Raw genomic sequence first — 23,051 nt, 5'->3', positions numbered from 1 at the left:
CCAGTAAGAAGCCTGTTTACATGTTCACTTCTTCCAACATAATCACCCCTTCTTTGTTACTCTTTATGTGCTTGCTTTCTAAGTAAAAATCTGCTTCATGTAATCTCCATAATGCTTTAAAAAAGCCTAATATGCAATTTTGAGAACCACTTCAGGAATTTTACTATTCACATACTACAAGGAGATTGGCAGGTTTATTCTATTTAGATTTGCCTAATAGCCTATGCCTCATGTGCTTGTTTGAGTGGACTTCCATTAAACACTGAGAGACCTGCTTGGGTGGGTGAGAATAAGAAAAAATAAGATGTTTGGCAGCACATCTAGATCAGTTTAGAGGTTCTCCAAGGCAGGGATTTGTTTGTTAGTTTTTTGTATCTGCTTTAGAGCTGCCTGTCAACAATTTCACTGCCAGTGTGCTGGGTGCTTTAGTGTTTTCCCCTCTTTTGTTCAGTAGAGACTAACTACTAAGGAGGAATGTATTTTATGTCGAGCATTCTATTGAACAAGGAGAGATAGAAAGATATGAAAAATTTTCCTGATATTTTAGGAGAGAAGTGAGTTTATAATGAAGGGGAGCGGTTGCCTTAGGAAATGTAGGACACAATTTATGTCCTCTTAAAATAAAAAAAAGAATGGGAAGAAGTATTTTAAAGATGACTTGCACAACTTGTGATTTTCATCCTAATTCAGCTATCCAAAAAAGGTAAATATCTTGACTTAATAGTCACCAGACACTAGAAGAAAGCTTTCGCATGTTTTTGGGACCTTATTTTAAACAATAATTCCCTCCCATTGTCCCAGACAGCATGCACCACCATTCCTTTACTGTCTCAGGACTACTAAGTCAAGATATCTAGTTTTTTGGGTACCATGCAAGTCATGTTGGGTCATTTTAGTGAATATAATATTATCAAAATGACAAATATTGTAACAGATAAATATTTCAATTGTTTTCTTGCTAATTATTACAAGTATACAAGCAAAGTAGTTGGTCTGTCTTGAAGTTTGTAATAGACAAAATTTTTTGATTTTAAATATCTTAAGGAATGAGTGATTTAAAACCAAAAAAACCCTTTTTAAGTGAAAGGACCAGTCATACTGGTATCTGTGTTCCACCTCTCTGGCACTATCTAATGATTACAAACATACAGATTTTTTAGTTTTATGTGTCATAGTGTATGCAATACTATCTGCAAAATTAGTCTCTACAGAAGATTTTGAAATGCTTACACACACATCCACACTCCTCCACTATAGATGAGATGATATGCATCTCTCTAAGGGAAAACTGTAAACATCTTTCTGCCTAAAATGGTTTCATATGCAAAAGGAAATTGGAATTGCTCTATAAATATTCATAAAAGCATTTCTGAATAAAGAATTAAATTCAACATCATAGTGCCTTTGTGGCCTTATTACATTGGAAGAGTTAGATTTAAAATTGCAAGTAGTTGTTTACACACTGTATTTCACAATCTTAAGGGCAATCATACTAAAATTATAATATGGAACACTGGTAGTAACGAAACACTGCAAATATGTGTGTAACTACTTTCCATCTCAGTTTAAAAACTGCCTTACCTAAATTATTTTGTAACATTTGTACAGTTGTAGGAAGTTTTGCAAGTAAGTCCCTTCAAGTATCCTAAGCCTAAGGTTCCCATAATTAGCAGGCACCCATACAATAAGTGCACATTCAAAGGAAAAGAAAAATTACATATTTGAGTTAACAAATTACATTATCTAAGTTAAGATCCAAAACAGCAGGCACACATTGACTGGAAGAATATAATGGTTAATAGTTATAATAGACCCTTTATAATAGTTTCATAAAAATACTGATTTCTTTAAAACTGTGTTTTAAAATAAATACAGCTTCAGTGTTCACTGAGCTGTCATTTAGTAAACAAGTTACAGACTTGAATCTTTAGCAAGCACGAAACATACCCCTCTAAAAACATATTACAGAGGCAGCTGTTGGAGGAATATTAAATATGTGGTCCTGTGGATACAAAGCCCACAACAAAGCCATTAGAAGCTTTAAAGCGGTCTGGTACTTTACATTTTCAGTATTCTGCACTATGAATTTTCTATGTAGCGAGATCTTTAACTCTAGCACGATCTTCATCAATATGTTTAGTCATACTAATGTTTAGCAGCTCCCAGACAGTTACTCCAGATTGAGAGTAACTAACAGCCCTTTAGGAGTTAAAAGGAAAAAAAAATCTCCTACCTTTAGGTGCCACCTGTAGAAACTGCTTATGAAGATTAGTGAGTTGTGAAATAGTTAGAGTACTTCTAGAGGTTTTTATGCGTGGAACTTGTGGTGCAGGAGCAGGGTCAGGAACAGGGTCAGGAAACATTTTTACATCGCCATTGATGAAGAAATCTGTTTCTTCTAAAGTCATTTCATATTGGATTTTGCTAGAACTCTCAACATGATATCGTGCAACCTCAACCAGCTTTTCAACACTGTGAAAGTGCGAGTGAATAAAACCATGAGTACTTCTAAACACACAATGTTAATAACATAGCTTTAAATTTTAATGTGTTTACACTTATAGAGCTTTTCTGAAATAAGAATTACAAATCCTCTGTGCAAATCCTGTAATCAGCAAAATCATTATGAAGTCTACTCCCCCTTTGGCAGCATGACATCTTTTGACTACGGTAAGAAATTTATATAAAGTCAGATCTAGGACACAAAAGAGACCAGATGGAAAAATATGAAAGCACTTCCTAGGGCAGCATTGTGGAGAGGCATATGAACTCCCATTTCAAATGTAATGAGTACAATTTATACAGGGAAAGACATTAGCTGTCTGTAACATTCAACTAGACACAGGCTTGGAATGTCAGAACAAAGGATATGATGTTCTGTAAATACCGTGTCTTTGGTATTTGTTGTCAGGAGATCAAATAAAACTGGCTGGAAGGCAGAGGCTTTGCCTGCTTGAGCTACTGCCTGTTAAAGCCTTCACATCCTACATTCATGTCTTTCTTCTCGGGCATGCCCTGAGATGGATCAAGTAGCACTGTCCCAGGTATGATTTAAAATTTAGTACAGGGCAGAAACATTTTACAAAGGGAAAAGTGACCCCTTTTCTTTGGAGAGTAAAAGCTCTTTAATGATATGAACATAGGTCATTCTATGCCAGATGGTCTAAGTGTCATACAGTGGTTCAAAGTACATTTCAGTTACTCGGACAGAAAAATTGCAAAGGAGAACTTTTTTAATGGTCCTTGAAATAATTTTGAGAAATGTTACAGAAAGTGGTAATAACAGTAGGTGGAATTTTCCAACATGTGTAAAGCACAGGAAACAAAATGATCTCACATTCCAACGTGACAGAAGCTATGGAAATGATACAGAGCCTTCTACTAAATGGAATAACTGGCTGTCTGCTTGTAAATCTGCCAAAGCTGCAGTCCAATAAACAGACTAGAAATATATAAAAGAAAAATATCAAAACTGATAATTACCTTTACAGTTATCAGCAGAACCTTCTGGGAAATCAGTTATTACCACTCAGGTATTGAAGATAAAATGAAATTTCAGTTCATGAAATAAAATTATTATTTTAAAATTTTTTTCCCAAATTATTTCTCCTTACATAAACTACCATATTTACTACTATAGTCTAGGTAAAAAAAAATAAAATTGTTTAAAATTGGTATACATTACCCAGCCATTTCTGCCAGGAAGGTGGATCCAAGCCACTTTTCCATATCTCTGTAAGCCTCTTCCACTTTCATTTTTAGGTCTTCAAGAAATGCTAAAGCTTTTTCTTTTATAAGTTCTAGTCGAGATTTTGTGGCTGCCTCTGTTTAAATGGTAATGTCATAATGAGTAATATTCATAAAACTTTAGGAAGTTCTCAGTCTTAAGAACCTAAAATTTAGCATGACTGCCTGTTTTTAGGCAGTAAAACACTTAATTTCTCATATTCTTGAACAAGTTATTTTCTCACAATCATCTCTATTGCATCCTGTATTCTACAAAAGTGTGTATTCTATAAGCATCAGAATTCACAAGGCAAGAAATAGCTTACTAAAACTAACACAGTGGTGCAGGGAATGTCAAAGTAAAAAGTGACATTGAACAAAATTAATACAGCAACAGACCTAAAATCTTAATGATACAAGTGTGAGTACTCTGTTATGAAAAAATGTTACAGAAAACACACCTAAATCATTATGTATGTTAATCATAAGAAAAGTTTGCTTTTCTATTTCTAACCTCCAACCCTTTAAAATTAACCTCACTTGTTCTGCCCCATGCTTCCTACATATTCATTTTACACCTTCAAACTCAGGTTGCATTAGAAAAGGGGTTGGTTAGTGAGCACTAAGAAAATAATTCACCTCTACCAAATTATGCACAGAATATCTACATGAAAATTTTAAAAAGATTGAGAATTTAATGATAATATAGTTTAATATGGTCTGCTGGCTCCTCTGGCACCTTATAGGACCTTACAGTATCTAGAGGGGCCTTATTAGAAAGACGGGGACAGACTTTTTAGTAGAGCCTGAGTGAACAGACAAGTGGTGATGATTTTAAGGTAGAAGAGGGTAGATTCAGACTAGAAATAAAATTTAGTGTGAGAGAACTGGTTACTATAAAACACTGGAAGATGTTGCTCAGGGAGGTGCCCCATCCCTTAAAACATTCAAGGTCAGGTTGGGCAGGGCTCTGAGCAACCTGATCTAGTTAAATGTGTCCCTGCCTCTGACATGGGGTGTGACTAGGTGAGCTTTAAGGGTCCCTTCCTACCCAAACATGACACTGTATGATTTTAAGAACAGGATGCCAACTGCATGAAAAGACAGCTAAGGCAATATATTGAGAGGTATATGGAACTGGGAAAAAGCCTTAAAAAAAAAGGCTAAGGAAAGAAGACCAGTAGATAGTGATTATTTTCAATCCTTAAGGCAAATTCAGTATTCAATTTGGTTTTTCTTCATATTCAACCCTCTGTATGACAGAATCTTTTAAATAAATACTATTTTATAGTAATTGGTACAGTGACTTCAAAGTTAAAGACTGTCACATTATTTATATAACTATATTTGTTGCACATTCTATTAATATTTAAAAATACTTAGGTTTGGGAATGAAACCTTCTTTAGGTAACCAATGTAAAAAGATGGACTGCAAAAAAAACAAAAAACAAGGCATTGTTCTTTAAATGTGATATTGCAGTCATAGCATAATGCAACTCTGCACAATTTCTGTTTTGAGCAATAAAGAGTTGATGTTCAACATTTTAAACATTTGCGTCTCACAAAGGGTTTTTTAATTGACAGGAAAAAGTAAAGGTTCTAAGTTGAAAGTACCTTAGAGAATACTTTGTGCCTGTGTAGTCACCTTTCTACAGTACAGTTTAAGGCTGCCTTAATTGTGACTTCTCTGCACATTCTTTGTGAAGCTGCTATCAGTAGTTACAGATTTTTGTTTAGAAGTAGGCACTGCACAGTTCACCAACAAAGCTGCTCTCTTAACAGTAACAGAGTAAAAGGCAAGGTACTCTGATGCAACAGAGAAATCATACATGAAATCAACATTAAAAACTTAGCAACTATCCACAAGTAATGACTTTGCTAGACTCAGTGTAGCTATATAAGCAAAAGAACAAGTTCCCAAAGCTTCAAGTGAAACTATGATTCTCAAATGCCAACTACATGCCTGTGCAAATAGAAAATACAGCTCAACGTGTTTAGCGTTCCTTAGGTTCTTGGATTTTTTCAAATATAGGATAAAAATAAAGCAATGTAAAGAAAACAAAACACGTTAATGAATAAGATGCATCCTCATGCTACTAGGATCTTCAAAGTTATTACTATTCTTCTGCTCACTACTCCAAAACCTTGGAATATTTATTCTTAGACTGCTTTTGTATTAAAACATGTTGAAAGTGGTAGGTGTACAAGCATTTGATCTGATTGGAGCTGAAGAAGCCTTATGAATTTGTGTTTTGTTCATTAACCGCTGTTTGCCCTCTAACTTTCATAACAAAAAACTATGCAATAGTTAGCCCATCAAAGAGGTAACATTATGGTAATGGGCTTGCCAACTGCTGCCAGACAGAATCTGTAACAGCTAGGCTCTATCTTCCCTTTAGTGATAAAGAGGTATTTTTCTTTTAGTTTAAAAAAAAAATTTTCAAACCTCTTTCAATCTAGGACTTCTTTGTTTCAGACATCTACTTTTGGCTGAATTGGCTTGGAAGTTATTGGATAAGACAGACAAAGAGACAGAATAACTGAAAAAATATGCAGTTTTTGAAGAGTCTGTCTGTAAAGGAAGCTTGGAAGAATAAAGAAAATCTGTATCCTGCTGCTTGAATCCCATGTGGCTTGAAGAAGAGGGAATCAGAGAAGAATATCAAGGAAATATACAACTGCCAAAAAATTCTTTCCCATATCAAAATATTTCAAATACTGAACTCAATTCAATTGAACACTGAAAAGTGGCTAGCCACCAATGCTAAGCCTTTACTCTCATGGCAAATATTTGCTTAGTCATGCCAAATTAAATTAGATGAAAAGAAACAGAGAACAAAATGAAAATCACATTTCTACTTTTAATATTTTTATCACAAAAGCACTGGCAATTACCACCCCCAAAAAAATCCTGATTTCTCCAAACACTACTCTCTTCCTTTCTTTTTTCCTTCTTATCCATTCATTTTCTCTAGTGTTTCTGGCTAGTTTTGACTATTACACTACCTAAATTAGGAATAACAATCACCTCCCAATACAAATAACCAAATAGTAACATACCCTCATGTTTCAAGGCACTCAGATGTTCTTGTTTTATTTTAAGTGCCAGTTCTTGTTTCTTTAACTCTTCTGGGTCTAAAGGAACTACACTGACTTTCTTCCGCGATCCTGCAGGAAAACAGACCTTTCAGTCTTTGGACTTTGCTAGTAAATTTGTGTATCAATACACAGGCACTTATTAGCATATTTTTTTTAAAGAAAAATTACACTTTCTACCTTACTTGATGTGACCATTATGAGAATATGCAGGTGGGTGCTCAGCTATCAAATGTGATTTACATCTGCAAGTCATGCTAAGATTAACACTCCATAAACATACCCCAGCATACACAACTGTATTAAAATTGCTCAAAGGACATCCTAAAATGTATTTCTGAATGGAAAATCATGACTGAGTAGGTGTGCCTCTGTTTTGACCCTAGATGGTCAGAATGTCCTGTTTGACCCTAATATCTACCAATTTATCACAACCAGCAGATAAATAAACATCTTTTGAATAACACTTGTTCCTTTATGCCTTTCCAAACCATTCTGTAATCTGCATCATCAGCTTGTTTTAACTTGTTTATCTATGAACAGATACTGTAAAGGTATTTTATAATGTTTTTAGAGATTCTGTAGCCATGTCACTTTGGCTATTACTCAAAAATATTAAAATGTTTGTAATTGCTTTATCCTAGAAGAAGAGCAGATGGGGATGTTACAGAAAAAAAAAATAATGACATCTGCATGATACATAAGGTCAACATAAAGCAAATGGTCAAATCGAGAAATGACAAAACTGCATATGGTAAATTGTATCACTCAGTTACTAGCCCACAGCTCCTTCCCAGGGAATTCTTGAGTCACAGGAACACTACAGTAACATTGTGTTTGACATTAAATCAAAGTTGATACTTCAGTTACAAATCATCAGTTGACACTTCCTCTTCTATCAGGAGGAATGCACAGCTGAGTTCTCGTTGCAGTTCTATCACTTTATGGTTTTGTGATTTCAGGTAAGTTGTCTGGTACCAGGTAGGAACAAAAATTTAGTTCCAAGAAGCAGTCCACAAACTCCGACCTAGCCACTTAGCATACAGCAGGTGATGACTGCTGATTTTTTTCTCACAAAACTTTTCTAGAAGTCTGAACATCTGCTACTCTCTTGGCTGGACTAAATGCTAAACTAAGCCTCCAGCTCTCTGGGGCTCACAATTGGCTAAGTATTTGCAAGGCTATGCTTGTTCGACCTACTAAGGACAGAATCAACCAGAGGGAGAGAACTGAGCAGAGTGCAAATTAAATGTCCATAAAAGAAAAAAAGTCACCTGCTTTATGCACAATAACTCTGCAGTTACAGCTTTCTCACTTGGAAATGGAGTACCTGAATTTCAGGTTACCCTCACATCGCAGGGCATGAGCCCCTCTCTTGACGTGTAGAATGTCTACACAAAAGATAAAAGATTCAGGCTACTAGCCTTGCTTCCTGCTGAAGTTAGGACATTTTGCAGGAAAAAAAAAGTGGAAGTTAAATAAACCACTACCTGCACAAGGAAGTAGTTATGACAAAATGTATAAACAGCCTTGTATGCCACAGTCCCTTCCAGCAGACTGCCTGTTCCCCTTTTGCAAATACATTAGGACAGTTTCTTACCAGGCCTACATTTGAGATCTCCCTCAGTAGGAGTTGCTTTTTTTTAAGACTATAGATGATATTAGATTCTATGTTCTTTATTTACACCACATTGCAGTTACACATAAAAATTATGGACACTGATTGATCCATGCTACTATATGGCTACTAAATTAATTTCAGTCTATTTTAAGATACTGGATAATTTACTCCTTCCATTCCAGTCCCATTATTTTAATTGTTGAGGAATGCAGTCAGTGCAGCTAGTTTTGGGAGCTACAGGCTGAGTTCTGGGTGGTGGGAGCCTGAGACAAGAGGCTGGGAATTGGCACCAACCCTTTGCAGAATAAAGGGCCCGGGGCCCTGTGGCCCTGCCAGGGGACTGGACACCCAGAGACACAGCAGAAGACAATGACCCCAGACTTTTGTGAGCTTGGACTGTGAGAGCATAAGAGCCCAGGGTTTCCTTTGTTCAGGGTCCTTCCTTGAAGGCACCAGTTCATCCTGTTGTTGCACCATGATTAAATTATGTTAAGGATCCAGATGTCTGAGACTGCTGTGGGAAACCTGGGATGGAGCCTGAAAGGAAACCTGGACTGACTGTGCGAGTGTGGGCTGTGTAAGGAATCAGTTGGGGACCTGTCCATTCACTGGAGCCCCTTGCTTTGAAGGGACCTCAGTCCCAGCTCAAGTGGTGCAGAGTGTGACTGCCAGAGTGGCTCCTGGATGGTCAGACAGGGAAATTTCCTTAATATTAATATTTGAAATATTTTGACTTATAGCTGGCAAATAGGCAGAATTTAATAGAATTTTATTTAATTTGATAAACTAGTTCTAACTATTCCATTCCATTCCAATACGGAACATGGAGAAAAAATATTTATGTGCTATTCAGAATCTTTATTCCTACATATAAAGACAACATATATGTTTAAATAAATGCAATTGCCATTCAAAAACCTCTGCCCTTTTTTATCACTACCAGCTTTTTATACTGACATGTCACACTTTGTATTTTAAAAGATAAAGTAAATACAAATTAAATATCTTGGCTTATTCATTTCTGTATTACTCACAGATTTACATTTCAGTAATTTCAAGTACTGCTGAAACAAAGCCTGTATTTTAAATACCTTTCTTCTTAGTAAGTGATTTGGTAGAAGGCTTTCTGACATCTTTCCCAGCAGCTTTGCCTGAGCGTTTCGGATCTTCTTTTAGTTTTTGCTGCTGATGTTCTTCTTCCTCCATTTCTCTAAACTCTATTTCAGCTGTTACCTTGACACCATGTTCACAGAGAGTACAGCACATAGCATCAAGTCTGTGCAATTACTGTTTCAAATTGCCTATATTTGCTAAAAGTACTTAATGATAAGTAGACACATAAATAAAGGAGATACTTTAATTAATTGATTAAACTTTGATTATTTACCAAAAATATAATTGTACATCAAAAATGCAAGACAGAGACAGAGTGGGTTTAATTTTGTAATCATTCCCTGTGCTCAAGGAAAATGTGAGAAATGCAAGAATCAACAGTATAGGAAGCAAGCCTAAAAGTTATGTGGCCAGGGTGCAGAAATTCATTTATTTTTAAATGATCACAGAGAAAAGAAAAATTAAACCTAGAAACCAACCATTTTAAAAGCTCACCTAATTTACTTTTAGCTATATAGAAAAAAGAATGTAACTACAGCTTTTCAAGCTGTGAAAGTTTTGAGCAAACACTGCATCACAGGATTAAAATTCTCCATCTTCTCACACTTCTACAGAGGGGAAAGAGGAGAGTTTATCGTGGAAGTAGATAATACAGAGGCAACATTCAAAGTATTTCTCTCAGTAATGGAGTAAAAGGGTCAGTTATAAATACAGAGATGTTGATAACACACAGATTCCAACACTTTCCTCATAGAACTACAAAAATGTTCAATGGAAATATCAGCAGTAGAGCAAGAGGCATGAAACTGAGATACACAGTGCAAAGATGATGTGTTTAGGCTGCCTGCTGAATGGAGGCTTTGAATGTATGATCCAGAAAAGGTTAAGTAAATAAAATATTCCTTACCATATTTGATACTGCTGTTACTGCTTTTTGCCATGTATAAATAATAAGCCTTTCATCATTCCTGCAAGTAGCCAGTCCATTTTCAGAATTCTCAACGTTAGGACTTGCCTGCAGAGTTCCCTTGTTTTCTGTCCCAGCATTAATTTCTGGTGAAAACAGTTTCCAAGAAACCAGAGGAATCCTCAAAAATAAAATATAAGCAATAATTGACACATCCCTTTGCAAAAAGTGTTAGTAACTATATCAGAGGATATGCCAAAAAATTAGAATGCTGTTTTCAAAATTTCCAATAGCAAGAGAAAATGACCAAAAGTGAAGAAGAGCGTGCATGAGAAGAAAACTGTCCAGTTTTACGATTAACAGTTAAGGAATATGAACAGATGGATAAAACTACAGCAAATGACTCTGTGATTTTGCTGATGAATTCCACATGGGTTAGAAGTACAGTTTTAATACTAAGACATTTTCTAAATGCACTGCAAGTAAGTTAAAAAGCAGGTGTCAATACTGATGGCATTTTTTTATATTGTGAAATTATCTGATGCTATCCCTTACCTTTTAATATGGCATTCAGTTCTGTGCATCTTTGTAGGTTGCTTTGATTTACATTTGTCATTACACAACCCATTTAATTATGCTAATTGGTGCAAATTTTAAACCTGCTAATGTTCCAAAATAATATTTTAACTTACTTATGTGAGGATTGTGAGGGACATAGGAAACATTTCTACAGTAGATTTACTCCTAAGGCAGCCTTTACATTTTACAGTTCAGGGATGCATTAGGGAAAGTGATACAGGTAAATCAGTAAAAAAATCAGGGGTACATGTAATCTATAAGATGATATAAGATTCATCATTTGAGTATAATCCCTGGCTAAAAATTCTTGTTTCCCCATCCTTCTAAGTATACACACATATACTTCCACATACACCCACAAAGTTATCAGTGCATTGTATTTGTTCATATTTGTATAATTTAATAATGCATTTCTACCTTTTTGATTTGTCTTCATCTTTCTTCTGCTCTACAGCTTCCTTCTGCTCTACATCTTCCTTATCTACATCTTCCTTATCTATCTCTTCCTTATCTACATCTTCCTTCTGCTTTACATCAAAAATATCTAACAGTGGGATTCTAGTAAAATCTTTACTGTCTTCTGTTGGGATTTTTCCTTCCATTGACCTATAGTAGTCATGAAGAATTCTCTTTGTATCTTGGAAACGATCCATTTCAACCTCGAGAAGAAAAGACAGAAGAATTGTAATTCAAAATAGGACAGAACAAAGTTCTGTTACTTTTTTAAATACATGCTAGCAGAAACAATTCTAAATCCTAAGAGTTTGAAGGAGAGAAAGAAGCATAACCATTTATAGTGTACTCAATGCATACTTCTACTTGCATCTATACTGTATTCACACTGCTGTTTCTAAGGAGTATTAAGAATCTTGGTTGTTAAAATACCAAAAATAGGAAAAATCCTCTACAATAAATAATCATAGAATCACAGAATAAGCTGAGTTGGAAGGGGCCCACAAGGATCATCAAGTCCAGCTCATAGCCCTGCACAGGACTACCCCAGAGTCACACCATGAGCCTAACGTGTATTACAGTTAATCATAATATATTTTGATGTATATATATTTCTGTAGTAGCAAGTAGTGCCAGCATATTACATGGGTCTTCTTTTTCAAAGGAAATAAAATCCTTAATACCATAAAATAAAAAGGGCTATGGATGGAGAAAATTTTACAAGTCATACAGTTTTTCTGGATCAAAGAAATCAACAGACTTTACACACCTAAGTGTCTTGAAGATCTTTTTGTGTGAATCATCTCAGAAGAAATCAAGTAAGATTCAAGAAACATTTAACACCTGTCATGTTTTGATTTATTGATACAGTATGGTGTTAGTCTCTAACTGACAAAACAGCACTAAATATTCATGGGAAAATGCACAAAACCACATTCACAAAACAAAGGATAAAACCTTTGTGGTGTAAACCAGTACTCATCCATAAGTTAAGGAGGAAATATCTTCTATTATAACTGTGTGTACACAAAAAGATGGAATGAAATCTGATAAATGGCATTTATACAAATCTATATATTCATGCAGTTACAGAGCCACCTGGGGAATATATGTAACTTTCAACAGAAAAACCCAGAGATGGAGAGCTCAACATCAAAGAAGTCTGTTTCTGGCTGTTTCTTAAAAAAAAAAAAAAAGTCATTAAATAAAGTTACAGTTATTATATTTTTAGTTCTGCAGTTTTAGGATTAATAATTCAGTTATTTTGGGGAATATATACTAAGTAAAGAAAGAAATAATGTTTTCCTTTAAATTTTCCTTTATGAAAATAAAAGCTTATCTATGGTTAATACATGTGTTTGTAATTTTAAAGAGTTACTCTGCATATACACACAAGACAGATCAAATTAGATTCACAGTGAATCTCCACTGGACTGCATCATATCTGTCCATGAAATTCTGTTAGAATCAGGATTGCAAAGTTATATATGATTATAAAAGGAGAATAATAAAATATTTAAGCTCTGTAACATTACTTTAATTTGTCTCCTTTATGCACATAAATCAAGATGGATTTTTTAAATAGTCAGGCCTATAAATACCCTAATTACAGGATGAATGTGGTTCAGCTAGTCAGGAGTTATTTGATATTTCAACCTCTCTCTTTAGTCACTGGCCTTAAGTCTTTCTTTCGGGCATTACTTAGACTCTTCGAAAATGAAGTTAACAACTTACATACTGCAGCAACAGACTGTTTCATAAACTTTATATTTAAATTACCATAACACTCATACAAGATAAGAGAGTGGCTCCCTTGTTTATTAAACATATAAAAATCACACAGAGAATTAAAGGCACGAAACCCACCCTAAACTGCTTAGGTCTGCTTTTTTCAGCTAAATCATCATCACAAGGCATGTGTTTAAAGCATTGTTTTTATTGTCTTCTTTAAAGTGCCAAAACTTTCGCAGAATTTTCACTTCAGTTTACAGAAAAGCCTGTCTAGTCTAGTCTATTCCAGTCCAGTTCTAAACCAAATTTATGCACCTAGAACAGAAGTAACAGGGAAATCTTACTTTACTGCTCTTGAAAAATTTAAGGTTAGATATCTGAAAGCTGGGTCATATTTGAATGGGTTTTCTCAAGAGCAACAAATGACATCTCAATATCAAAAACATACCTTGCTTTTTGGTTTTCAGTGTGTAGGTAAAATTTCAAGCCACATTGGTGAAGTTACAACTGAAATAATTTTGAGATACAGGAAATACTGTAACATCAAGTAAGTCTACAACAGAGGTGAATTATGTACTTTGCAAATTAAATGGAGACGTCAATATGATTACAGAAGGATAAACATCTGTAACATTTCTGTTAAAAAAATCAGATGATTCACTGGAGTGATAAAATAGCAAAAAGTAGCACTGTATAATAGAGATTGAAAGTTCTGGGGGGTTGGACAACAACAATGGTATTTTTCTTAACCTTTCCTGCCTGTATGGAATGTCACCTTTTTGTCTCTCAGCTTCCTAGATAAATTCAGAAGAGACATGAAGATTTGCTTAACTAATTCTCAGTCTCTCACACATTTCTCTCAGGCTTACTGTCCTCCAAATCAAAGTCATTGTCCCCTTCCACTGCAGACTCTGTAGTGGTCTATACCTGCATAAGTGAAAAGAAATGGTTCATTGCAATTCCCCTGTGATCTGGCAGCCAGCCTTTATTCATGATATCAACACGTTCCTGCTCTGCTTCTTCCCTTCTGCTGTCACAGATATCCCAGAGAAGATCTCTTAGGTCCTAAAACACAAAATCAAATATGATAACTAACTATGAAAGAAAACTTAAATAACTTAATTTTATATATTTATTATTAAATTTTTCAGGGGCTGTGTATAGAGCATTGTCTCATTTGGGGTTTTTCTTTATTGCCATAAATATCAAAGCCTGGTAAAGTCACATGCTTATAGAGAGTTGACAGAAAGTGGCTTTACAAATGTACCACAGAGAAGAATACAAAGACCTGAGTTCAATGTGCAGGCTGCCTTGCTTTTCCTCAGGCAGAGATAATCTATCAAAGCTAGACAAACATGAGACTATGAATAGCTAAGCTTCCAACTGCACCAACTTTGCAGTCGGATGGTTTGCTAACCAATACACTAAGAATAACACTCTAAGGGGATGTGCAATATGAAAAATTCTGAGAAAATTATGCCAGATTTCAAGAGGTGTTCCAATTTGGATTGCCTCCATGCCATTTTTCTCCAACATTCTTTTAATTAAGGGCTCTTCAACTAATGTCTATATCTAATAGCAGCACTGTGTGCCTCACAGACAGCACTGAAGACCTACTAAGTATAAAACATCCTTGCAAATCCCTTGTTCCCTATTACCATCTCTGCAGGGAAATAGCGTGAACAAACCACTATGTTGTAAGAGGTCATGGGAAGAGATCTGTTAAATGCAATGCTAAGGTAGGACAAGATGACCTGTCTGTTGGGCTCCAAGCAGTTCCGCCTCACCTGACCTGTTTTGGGATAAAAAAGGTGTTCCAGACTACTAGCCCTGCCATGAGGAGCTTAGCTTCAGTTGAGGTGATTCCATATTCACCAGGCCTTGGTCTCAGACTATTATGTCAAATCCTGTTTCTCTCTCCCTGTCCAAAGACTTCAGACAAATTCACTCATCCTCTGTTGAAAAAAGCCACAGAGAAGCTGACAAACAGGAAGCCCAAACACATTAGTGATGGCTAGAAGGTACTCAAGGTGCAGACAATCATCGTTGTCCACATTGTAGAATATACAACTAAAGATATGCTGCTGAATATAAAAGTATATAAGCAGACAACTTATCTGTTTGCAGTGGTGGGTTGACCTTGGCTGGCTGCCAGCTGTCCACCAAACTGTTCTATTAGTACTCCTCACAGGAAAGGAGGAGAAAATATGATGGAAAAGTTCATGTGTCAAGATAATGATGGGGAGATCACTCATGTCTTATAATCATGTGCAAAATAGACTTGATTTGGGAAAATTAACTTAATTTAATGCCAATTAATAACAGAGCAGAATAATGAGAAATAACACAAAACTAAAACCACCTTACCCCACCCATTCTTTTTCCCAGGCTCAACTTCACTCCTGACCCTTCTACATCCCACCTCCTACCTGGCAGAGGGAAAATGGGGAACGGGTGTTTGTGGCGTTTGTGGCCAGTTTATTATACATTGCATTTGCCCTTTCTGCCCCTTTGAATTCTTTCCCTGCTCCAGAGTGAGGTTCCTCCCATGGGATACAGTCTTTCATGGATTTCTCCAGTATGGATTTCCAGAGAATTTAGTAATTGAAGAGCTGCTCCAGTGTGGGTCCTTTCTATGCGTGCAGCCCTTCAGGATTGCACTGCTCCAGTATGTAGACTCCATGTCCTGCCAGAACATCTGCTCCTGTCCGGGCTCTTCCATACAGGCCACAGTTTCTGCCAGGAGCCTGCTCTGATGTGGGGTCTCTGCATGCCCATGGACTGGAGTGGTGAATGAATTCCTTGTTTTTCTTGGCTTGGTCCTTGATTTTTGCTTTACCTGTTAAACTGTCTTTATCTCAGTCCACAAGTTTTCTAGCTTTTATGATTCTCTCCCCAGTCCCATTGGTGGGGGAGGGAGGGAGTGGCTGCATGGGGCTTAGATGCTGGCTGGGGTTAAACCACAACAGCATGTCAAAGGAAGTCTTAGCTGCCCTTTGGGCTTTAGGCCTTTAAGAAAGTTCTCCTACATCACAAGATGGGGTGGGATTTTATATTTTCCAGTTGATATTAGAGAAATTTTGTTTTCAGGTCTTACAGCTGGCCCTTTCTAGTGTTTTAGGAAAGGATCAGCTGAGATGACAGAGCTGAGCAGTCTAGGAGTTTGAGGAAAAACATTCTGAAGATTATCACTCCTTTCATTTCCTTTTTTTTCCAGCATCAAGGAAGGATGGCTGACAGAATTCTTACAGTCAGGGAGGTACAATGGGCATGGCCTAAAAACATAGAGGAGGTATCATCTTCACAATTACCCAAAGCTTTGGGATCTACAAGGAATAGAACAGGTCATTCAAAGAAAACAATTCTGAAAATCATATATTCACTCCAAAATGCTTAGCCTTATCACAGTATCTGAGTCTCACTGCATCATATGGGAGTACCACCTCCTCTTAACAGAATCTGAATTGGACAATGTCAAACATGGATTTCTGTTACGTACAACGGTCCAAATATTTTAATTTCACCTTTCTAAAATATAGCACAGAGTGACTCCAGTCTTTTTATAATTCCATTTAGTAGAAACTAGGACTATGGATGATGATTTTTAAGTCCTCTAATTCATTCTATTGAAATAATTCTACAGAAAAGAAGGTCCATCTAGTGTTTTTTCCATCTCAGTGAATTAATCCACAATTTCACAAATGTTGCCTTTTACTAGCAACGTTGTCAGTATTCTTTTTCCCCTTTTTTGGGAGCATTTTTCCTGATATGACTCAACTAAAAATCATGTCTGCTCTGAAGTGGGAATCTGATAAAATCAAAGATAGTTGTACTTTTGGCTTATGTTAAATCTGGCTGCGAACTTGTCAGAACTTTTACTGTCATGGATTTTTGTGAAGAAGAACACTCAGGACACGTATGACCTACAAAAATCTACCCGAATCAAAATATTTCAAAGAAATTCTCTATACTTTGTATGAATGTTTTAGAAAACATATATTACCATATATAACTTATGGAAAAACTAAAATCTTGCCAAGATTTGTTAGATTGTGATAGAAATGGCCAAATTTGTAAAAATCTCTGAAAACCATAAAATTTAAAGAAAAAAAGAGCAGTGTGCCAGGATACCACAGTGTAACCTAAAAATTGAAGCAAGACATAAGAATATTATGGTCAAACAACAGAGAAATAACTGTGAAGAACACTTTATGCACAAGAGTAAATTAAATAGTTTAAGAGGAGTCGTAAAGAAGGAAAAAGAAGTTAATATCAGTCATGTCATATCAAGCTTGTATACAATGAATAATAGTCTAGGATATATTGCAACTTTTGCCATTTACTTACAGTAACTCTTTGGTGTAGTTCAGCTTTTGTTTCCTCATCATCTCGCAAGTCATCAGAAATCGAATTAAAATCTGCTTGCCACTGAGATACAAACTCCTGCTTAAGATTTGGACGTTTCAAATAATCTTGGAAATTTTCTCTGTAAATTATGGTAAAAATAATTTTGTTGTTAAATGACATACAGAATGCCATAGGAAAAATAAAATACACTAATATTAAAGTAATAAGATACTATTACTACTCACCTAATATCTGCCATGTAATGAATCATCGCATACTGCTCATCCCTTAGGCATCTAAGTACAGTTTTGATGGTATTTATATACGCATTTTCTATCATTTCCCAGTAAGGTACTAAAAAACCAATTATCTCCTGTGAATTTTTTAAAAAACATCAACATTAAATGATATATTTCTTAGTAGCTCATTTATCTGTAGCATTAGTAAATACATGAAAAAATTATTTCATTAAATCATATTACTTTTTTTTCCACTATATATTTCTTTTGATTTACAACTGATCATAGACATTGTAACAGCATATAGTTTTATCCTGTGCATTTCTTTGAAAAAAGTGGCAGGTCTCAAAAGGAGTGGTAGGTTCCAGCAGAATACTCCAGTATCTATGGTTTTGGATATGCTCATAAACTAAGTGATGATACCGAGTGAATACTGAAGTATGAAAATTTGGTCATTTCTGTTTGAGCTTGTAAAGATCTAAGCTGACTGTCCAGTGTTACAAAAGTGACGTTTCACTGACTGACTGTCGTGAAATATAAATAAAGCCCATGGCCAGAGGAAACCAAGCATAAGCAGTCATGAAGGAAAAACTGGTAAATATTAAGACAGCAATTAGTAACAAAATTTCAAGTTTCATTGTCCACCCTCGAAATCTACATCTGAAAAACTGCATGCAGTCCCGGCTTCCCATCTCCAAAGACTTACAAGAGAATTAGAATGGATTATAACCGGACTGGAGAAGAAAAGCACCATTGAGCAAAATGAACATATAAGAGATGCCAGTGATACATCTTAAATACCTTCAGAGAGTGATTATAGAATTATTATTAATTGTATCTCACAATTCATGAATTAGGGTCATCAAATTCAAGCAAAGAATGGTTTAGAACAAAGAGAGAGAAACTTTTTTTCCAAATTAACATAATTATACAGCCTATTGCATGGAGAACAAAAAGCAAATTGCTTCAAAAAAGCAACTACAGCAACTAAAACACAGAATCATGAAAGAAAAGTTTATTGAGAGCTACTAAACATAAGATGCAGATACAAAGCAACTTCAGGGAAGCCCTAAACAGATCACTGGAATCTAGAAAGATGCCTTTGGAGAAAACAGGTAAGGAAAAAGTATCCTAGGAGAACGATTAGTGCACACACTCCCCATTCTTACTCTTTGCATGAGATCCACAGCTGCCCCTTGTCAGAGACAGAAAACTGATCTAGTGAGTCTGTATCAATATATCACAACAGTAAAATGGATTATTATTAAGAACACAGGCATCCGTGTTATAATAATAATTCTAAAGAACTTAGAAAGAAAAATCAAAATTTTAAAGTACGTTCCCTTATTTTATGTATTTTAGTACGAATGATTATTTGTATATTATTTATCACACAGTACTAGCATAAAGTACATTGAAAAATATTGAAGAAAATAATATGCACTGATGTAAAAAGTTTAAGTAGAACATACATAGAATACTAAGAAAAATATGTACTTTGATATTTAAGACGTTTAATCCTGAATTAACATACCTGGGGAAGCGGTTCATCTACATAAATCCATTCATCTGATCCTGGTTCTATTGGTGGTGGTGGTGTCTCAGGAGAGGGAGGAAGCAGATCATCTGTAACTGGTAAAGGCTTTTCTTCTGTAACCGGTAAAGGCTTTTCTTCTGTATCTGGTAAAGGCTTTTCTTCTGTATCTGGTAAAGGCTTTTCTTCTGTATCTGGTAAAGGCTTTACATCTGTATCTGGTAAAGGCTTTTCTTCTGTATCTGGTAAAGGCTTTTCTTCTGTATCTGGTAAAGGCTTTTCTTCTGCTGGTGCTATTTCTTGAGTAGACCCTTGATATAAATGTACAATTAGTACCTTCAAATGTATTTTAAGTATCAGTAAACAGAATTAGACACCTATGCTACTCTGACAAGTTCAAAATAATGGAACAGATTCACTATTTCATTACTTAGATGTTGTTAATCAGAAAATATACTCATGAAATCAGCAGTGTTCAAGGAGGACTGGGTCAGAGAACAGCTAAAACAAACTTGACATCCACAAGTCCACAGGCCCTGGCAGAATGCTCCATGAGTGCTGAGAGAGCTGGCAGACATCATAGCCAGGCTGCTCATGATCATCTTTGAAAGGTCATGGAGATCAGGAGAGATGCCTGAGGACTGGGAGAAAGCAAATGTCACCTTGGTCTTCAAAAGGGGCAAGAAGGACACAGGGAACTACCAGTCAGTCAGCCTCACCTCAAACCCTGGAAAGGTGATGGAGCACCTCATCTGGAGGCCATTTCTACTCACATGGAGGACAAGAAGGTGATCAGGAGTAGTCAGCATGGAGTCACTAAAGGTAAGTCATGTTCCACCAACCTGCTTATATGAACCTAATAGTGAAGGACAGCTTGGAAGCTATCAACATAAATATGAAATTAAACATTATTAATTGGCCACAGGGATTATTTTTCCATAGGGAATAAATAGTCCTTTACAGTACTTCTATACAATAGCTGGATTCTAACTAGAAAATCTCCACTCCATTTGCATCAATAGGAATTTTGCCACCCGCTCCAGCAGGGCTATTAATTATACCAAGCACGTAAAAAAACCCCAATTCCAACTAGGTAGCTTTTTGAAAACACTCCATCCAATTTTCTGTCAGCTGTGGTATTTCAAAGAATTTTTCATGAACTAGAGACCTTATGCATGAGTAGTGGGATAAAATTTTACTGTAAAGAGTACTTTTCCAGTTAATTATTTTTTTTTCCTTTTGGTGGTAGAAGACACATCAAGACTTTCTCATAATAGTTATGAAAAAAACCTTTGATTATTCACAGGTCTACTAATACTGGCCTACTTGATGTATTTGTTTCCCTGGATACTTCACCTTTTTTTCTTTTTTATTATTTTCTGCTTGATTAAGAAGAGAAATGGAATAAAGATGTACCCAAATTCATATCAAAACCACTCCTAGTTATCCATATTTTTATGCTGCTGCTGCTGCTAAAAGAATACATTTTGATAATGGCAAGTTAGACTTTCTTATACCATTATGCTATATACCATTGTATCATTTTCATAGGATGAAAATGCTATCTGTAATTTTTAATCCAGGAAGAAAGACTGAATTTGATGCTTTAACTTAAATTTTATGTGAAATTGGTCCATATCCTCTGAAAAGGTAAAAACACAACAGAAAAGTTCAGGGTTCTGGTGCAGGTATCACTAACTCACACAACTCCAAAGTCTTCCAGGGGCAGCAAAAATGCAGGTTGCCATATAGTGTTATACAGTAATCATTAATTATAGAGAAGAAAGTCTTTTGTTACTGACTTCTAGAAAGTAAGAACATGAAAACTTACTTCTATTCTGGTTTTTCGCAATTTCTTCTATTATAATTTCCTTCACTGTTTCACACACATGACTTTCTTCTGTCTCTGCATTTACACTCACTAGAATATTTTGATGGACTGAAAACCATTTCTCCAATTTTGGCCATGTGTCTAGAAAGCCTGAAATTCTACAAAAATCATATTAATGTATAAAATTAAAATCTAAGTAGTGGAAAATCAAACATTTTCAAAAATTAGTGAACAAAAGAAAAAGCAGACCATCTCAACACTAAAACAACTCCATCCACAACAAACTCTTCATTTTAAACACAGGAAAATTATCAAAGTCCTTCTGTTAGCTAGTCTTTCTTCCTCTTTCTTGTCACAAGCTAAACCTACTTTCCTATATCACAACTAAACCAATAATAACAAATAATAGTCCGAAGTAGTTAGTATTATCAAATATTTAGAAACAAGACTTGTTGTTCTTGATTTTGCTGTTTGTGTAAAGTTAATCATCTAGTGATTTAATTAAAATTGGAAAACTAAGTGCTTTTTATAAATGTAGAAATGGAAAACAGCATTTTAGAAAATCTCTAACTCAAATGTATTTCACCCAAATGCAGTTACATCATGCGTGCCATATAGATATATATAGATACAAATATGTATACATATAGTTTATGCAGTATATATCTGAAGACTAAATTCTACCTGGAAGAGTACCCTGGAAAATCAAAACACATGAATTCTAATTTTCTAGGATTATCTATATTGTGCAAACAAGGCAAATATCCTTTAGGCTCCACATTAGAGAAACACCTAAGTAAATTCTTTACATTAAGCATGTCAGTATTGTCATGGACCACATATGAGATTCAGATTAGTTTTTTGTACTTCATATAACTTACCTGTGTAGGACCTGGTCCTTGTCCAAGTCAATCCTCTCTTCTAGGATTTCAGGATCTGAATTTTGATCACTGTTCTCCTGTTCAGTTTGAGATGACTTTGATTTATCTACTGTGTGGAAAAGAGCATATATGAGCATATATCGAAAAAGGCAACCATTCAGTTATTTCTGCAAAGTAAGACAATTATTATAAGAAAAATTTCAGTGTTCCTTGATCTTAAACTTCTTCATTTAAAAATTGAGTATCAAACTTCCTAAAAGAAAGGAGAAATCAGAGAACATCATAGAAATACAAAATCAAGCTGTAAAGGACCTGAAAACACTGTCTTGCCTCTTCCTTTTAAATGCATAGCCAGTTATAGCACTAACATTTCCTAATGCATGCTTTGCAGTCACAGAAATCTCCAGTTGAAGAGATGGAGCATTCCTGTGGGCAGACCATTTCAGCCTTATCTTCTCTACCAGTTAGAAGGTATTTTCCCTGTCTTATCTGAATCTTCCTTGAAGTACCTACTTCTTTCCACAATGAGCAGATATTCCTGCATGAAACGACAAGGTATTGTCTCTCTCTGAGTCTTTTCTAATTTTAAGAAACCTTTAATTCATTAGAAATAAGCCAAATTTAAAAAATTCTGATATATTGTTCTTTTGACTCTATCACCATAACATGAAATAAATTCTGTTTGTATTTCTGAGATTACATCATGCATTGTCACATGTTCCAATTGTTTTGGCAAAACAAGATCTTAAATTTATCAAGAATTTCAAGTGTCTATACATTTATCTTCACTATGTTGTTAGCAAGAACTCTGAAAATTTTGTCTCATCCTCACTCCTACATCTACATAGAAATTAAATGTAAATTGTGCTTTAATTTAAGTTATATGCCATCTGTGTGCTGCAGTGAAAATGAAGAAGAATCTCCTATAATTTTGGATAATATGGGACATATTAATGAAAAAAACTTATGTTTTGACAAGGTGTGTTAGGGCAA

At 35.4% G+C, this 23,051-nt stretch overlaps 1 protein-coding gene across 13 annotated transcripts in view; it reads right to left on the bottom strand.

Moving 5' to 3' along the window:
• Window positions 1-23,051, bottom strand: part of SPEF2 (sperm flagellar 2) — a 76,380-nt gene that overhangs the window by 24,153 nt on the left and 29,176 nt on the right. For 10 of the 13 annotated variants that reach the window (XR_004354404.1, XR_004354403.1, XR_004354402.1 and 7 more), the window contains 12 exons: window positions 22,059-22,167; window positions 21,178-21,335; window positions 19,347-19,657; window positions 17,819-17,946; window positions 17,574-17,712; window positions 14,154-14,291; window positions 11,460-11,701; window positions 10,464-10,644; window positions 9,535-9,676; window positions 6,787-6,894; window positions 3,689-3,824; window positions 2,234-2,475 (listed from right to left, as the gene is read on the bottom strand). Coding sequence is in view for 10 of the 13 variants with exons in the window: in XM_032675009.1 (XP_032530900.1) it covers window positions 2,234-2,475; window positions 3,689-3,824; window positions 6,787-6,894; window positions 9,535-9,676; window positions 10,464-10,644; window positions 11,460-11,701; window positions 14,154-14,291; window positions 17,574-17,712; window positions 17,819-17,946; window positions 19,347-19,657; window positions 21,178-21,335; window positions 22,059-22,167 (2,034 nt within the window). In the remaining 3 variants the exon portion in view is untranslated. Of the gene's footprint in view, window positions 1-2,233; window positions 2,476-3,688; window positions 3,825-6,786; window positions 6,895-9,534; window positions 9,677-10,463; window positions 10,645-11,459; window positions 11,702-14,046; window positions 14,292-17,573; window positions 17,713-17,818; window positions 17,947-19,346; window positions 19,658-21,177; window positions 21,336-22,058; window positions 22,168-23,051 lie in introns of those variants that run through there. The other 3 variants (XM_032675017.1, XM_032675018.1, XM_032675020.1) reach the window with 3 other exon arrangements.

The sequence above is a fragment of the Chiroxiphia lanceolata genome, chromosome Z (assembly GCF_009829145.1).
Source record: "Chiroxiphia lanceolata isolate bChiLan1 chromosome Z, bChiLan1.pri, whole genome shotgun sequence".
Lineage (NCBI taxonomy): Eukaryota > Metazoa > Chordata > Aves > Passeriformes > Pipridae > Chiroxiphia > Chiroxiphia lanceolata.
The sequence above is the reverse complement of the archived record's forward strand: the minus strand, read 5'-3'. Positions and strand labels throughout refer to the sequence as shown.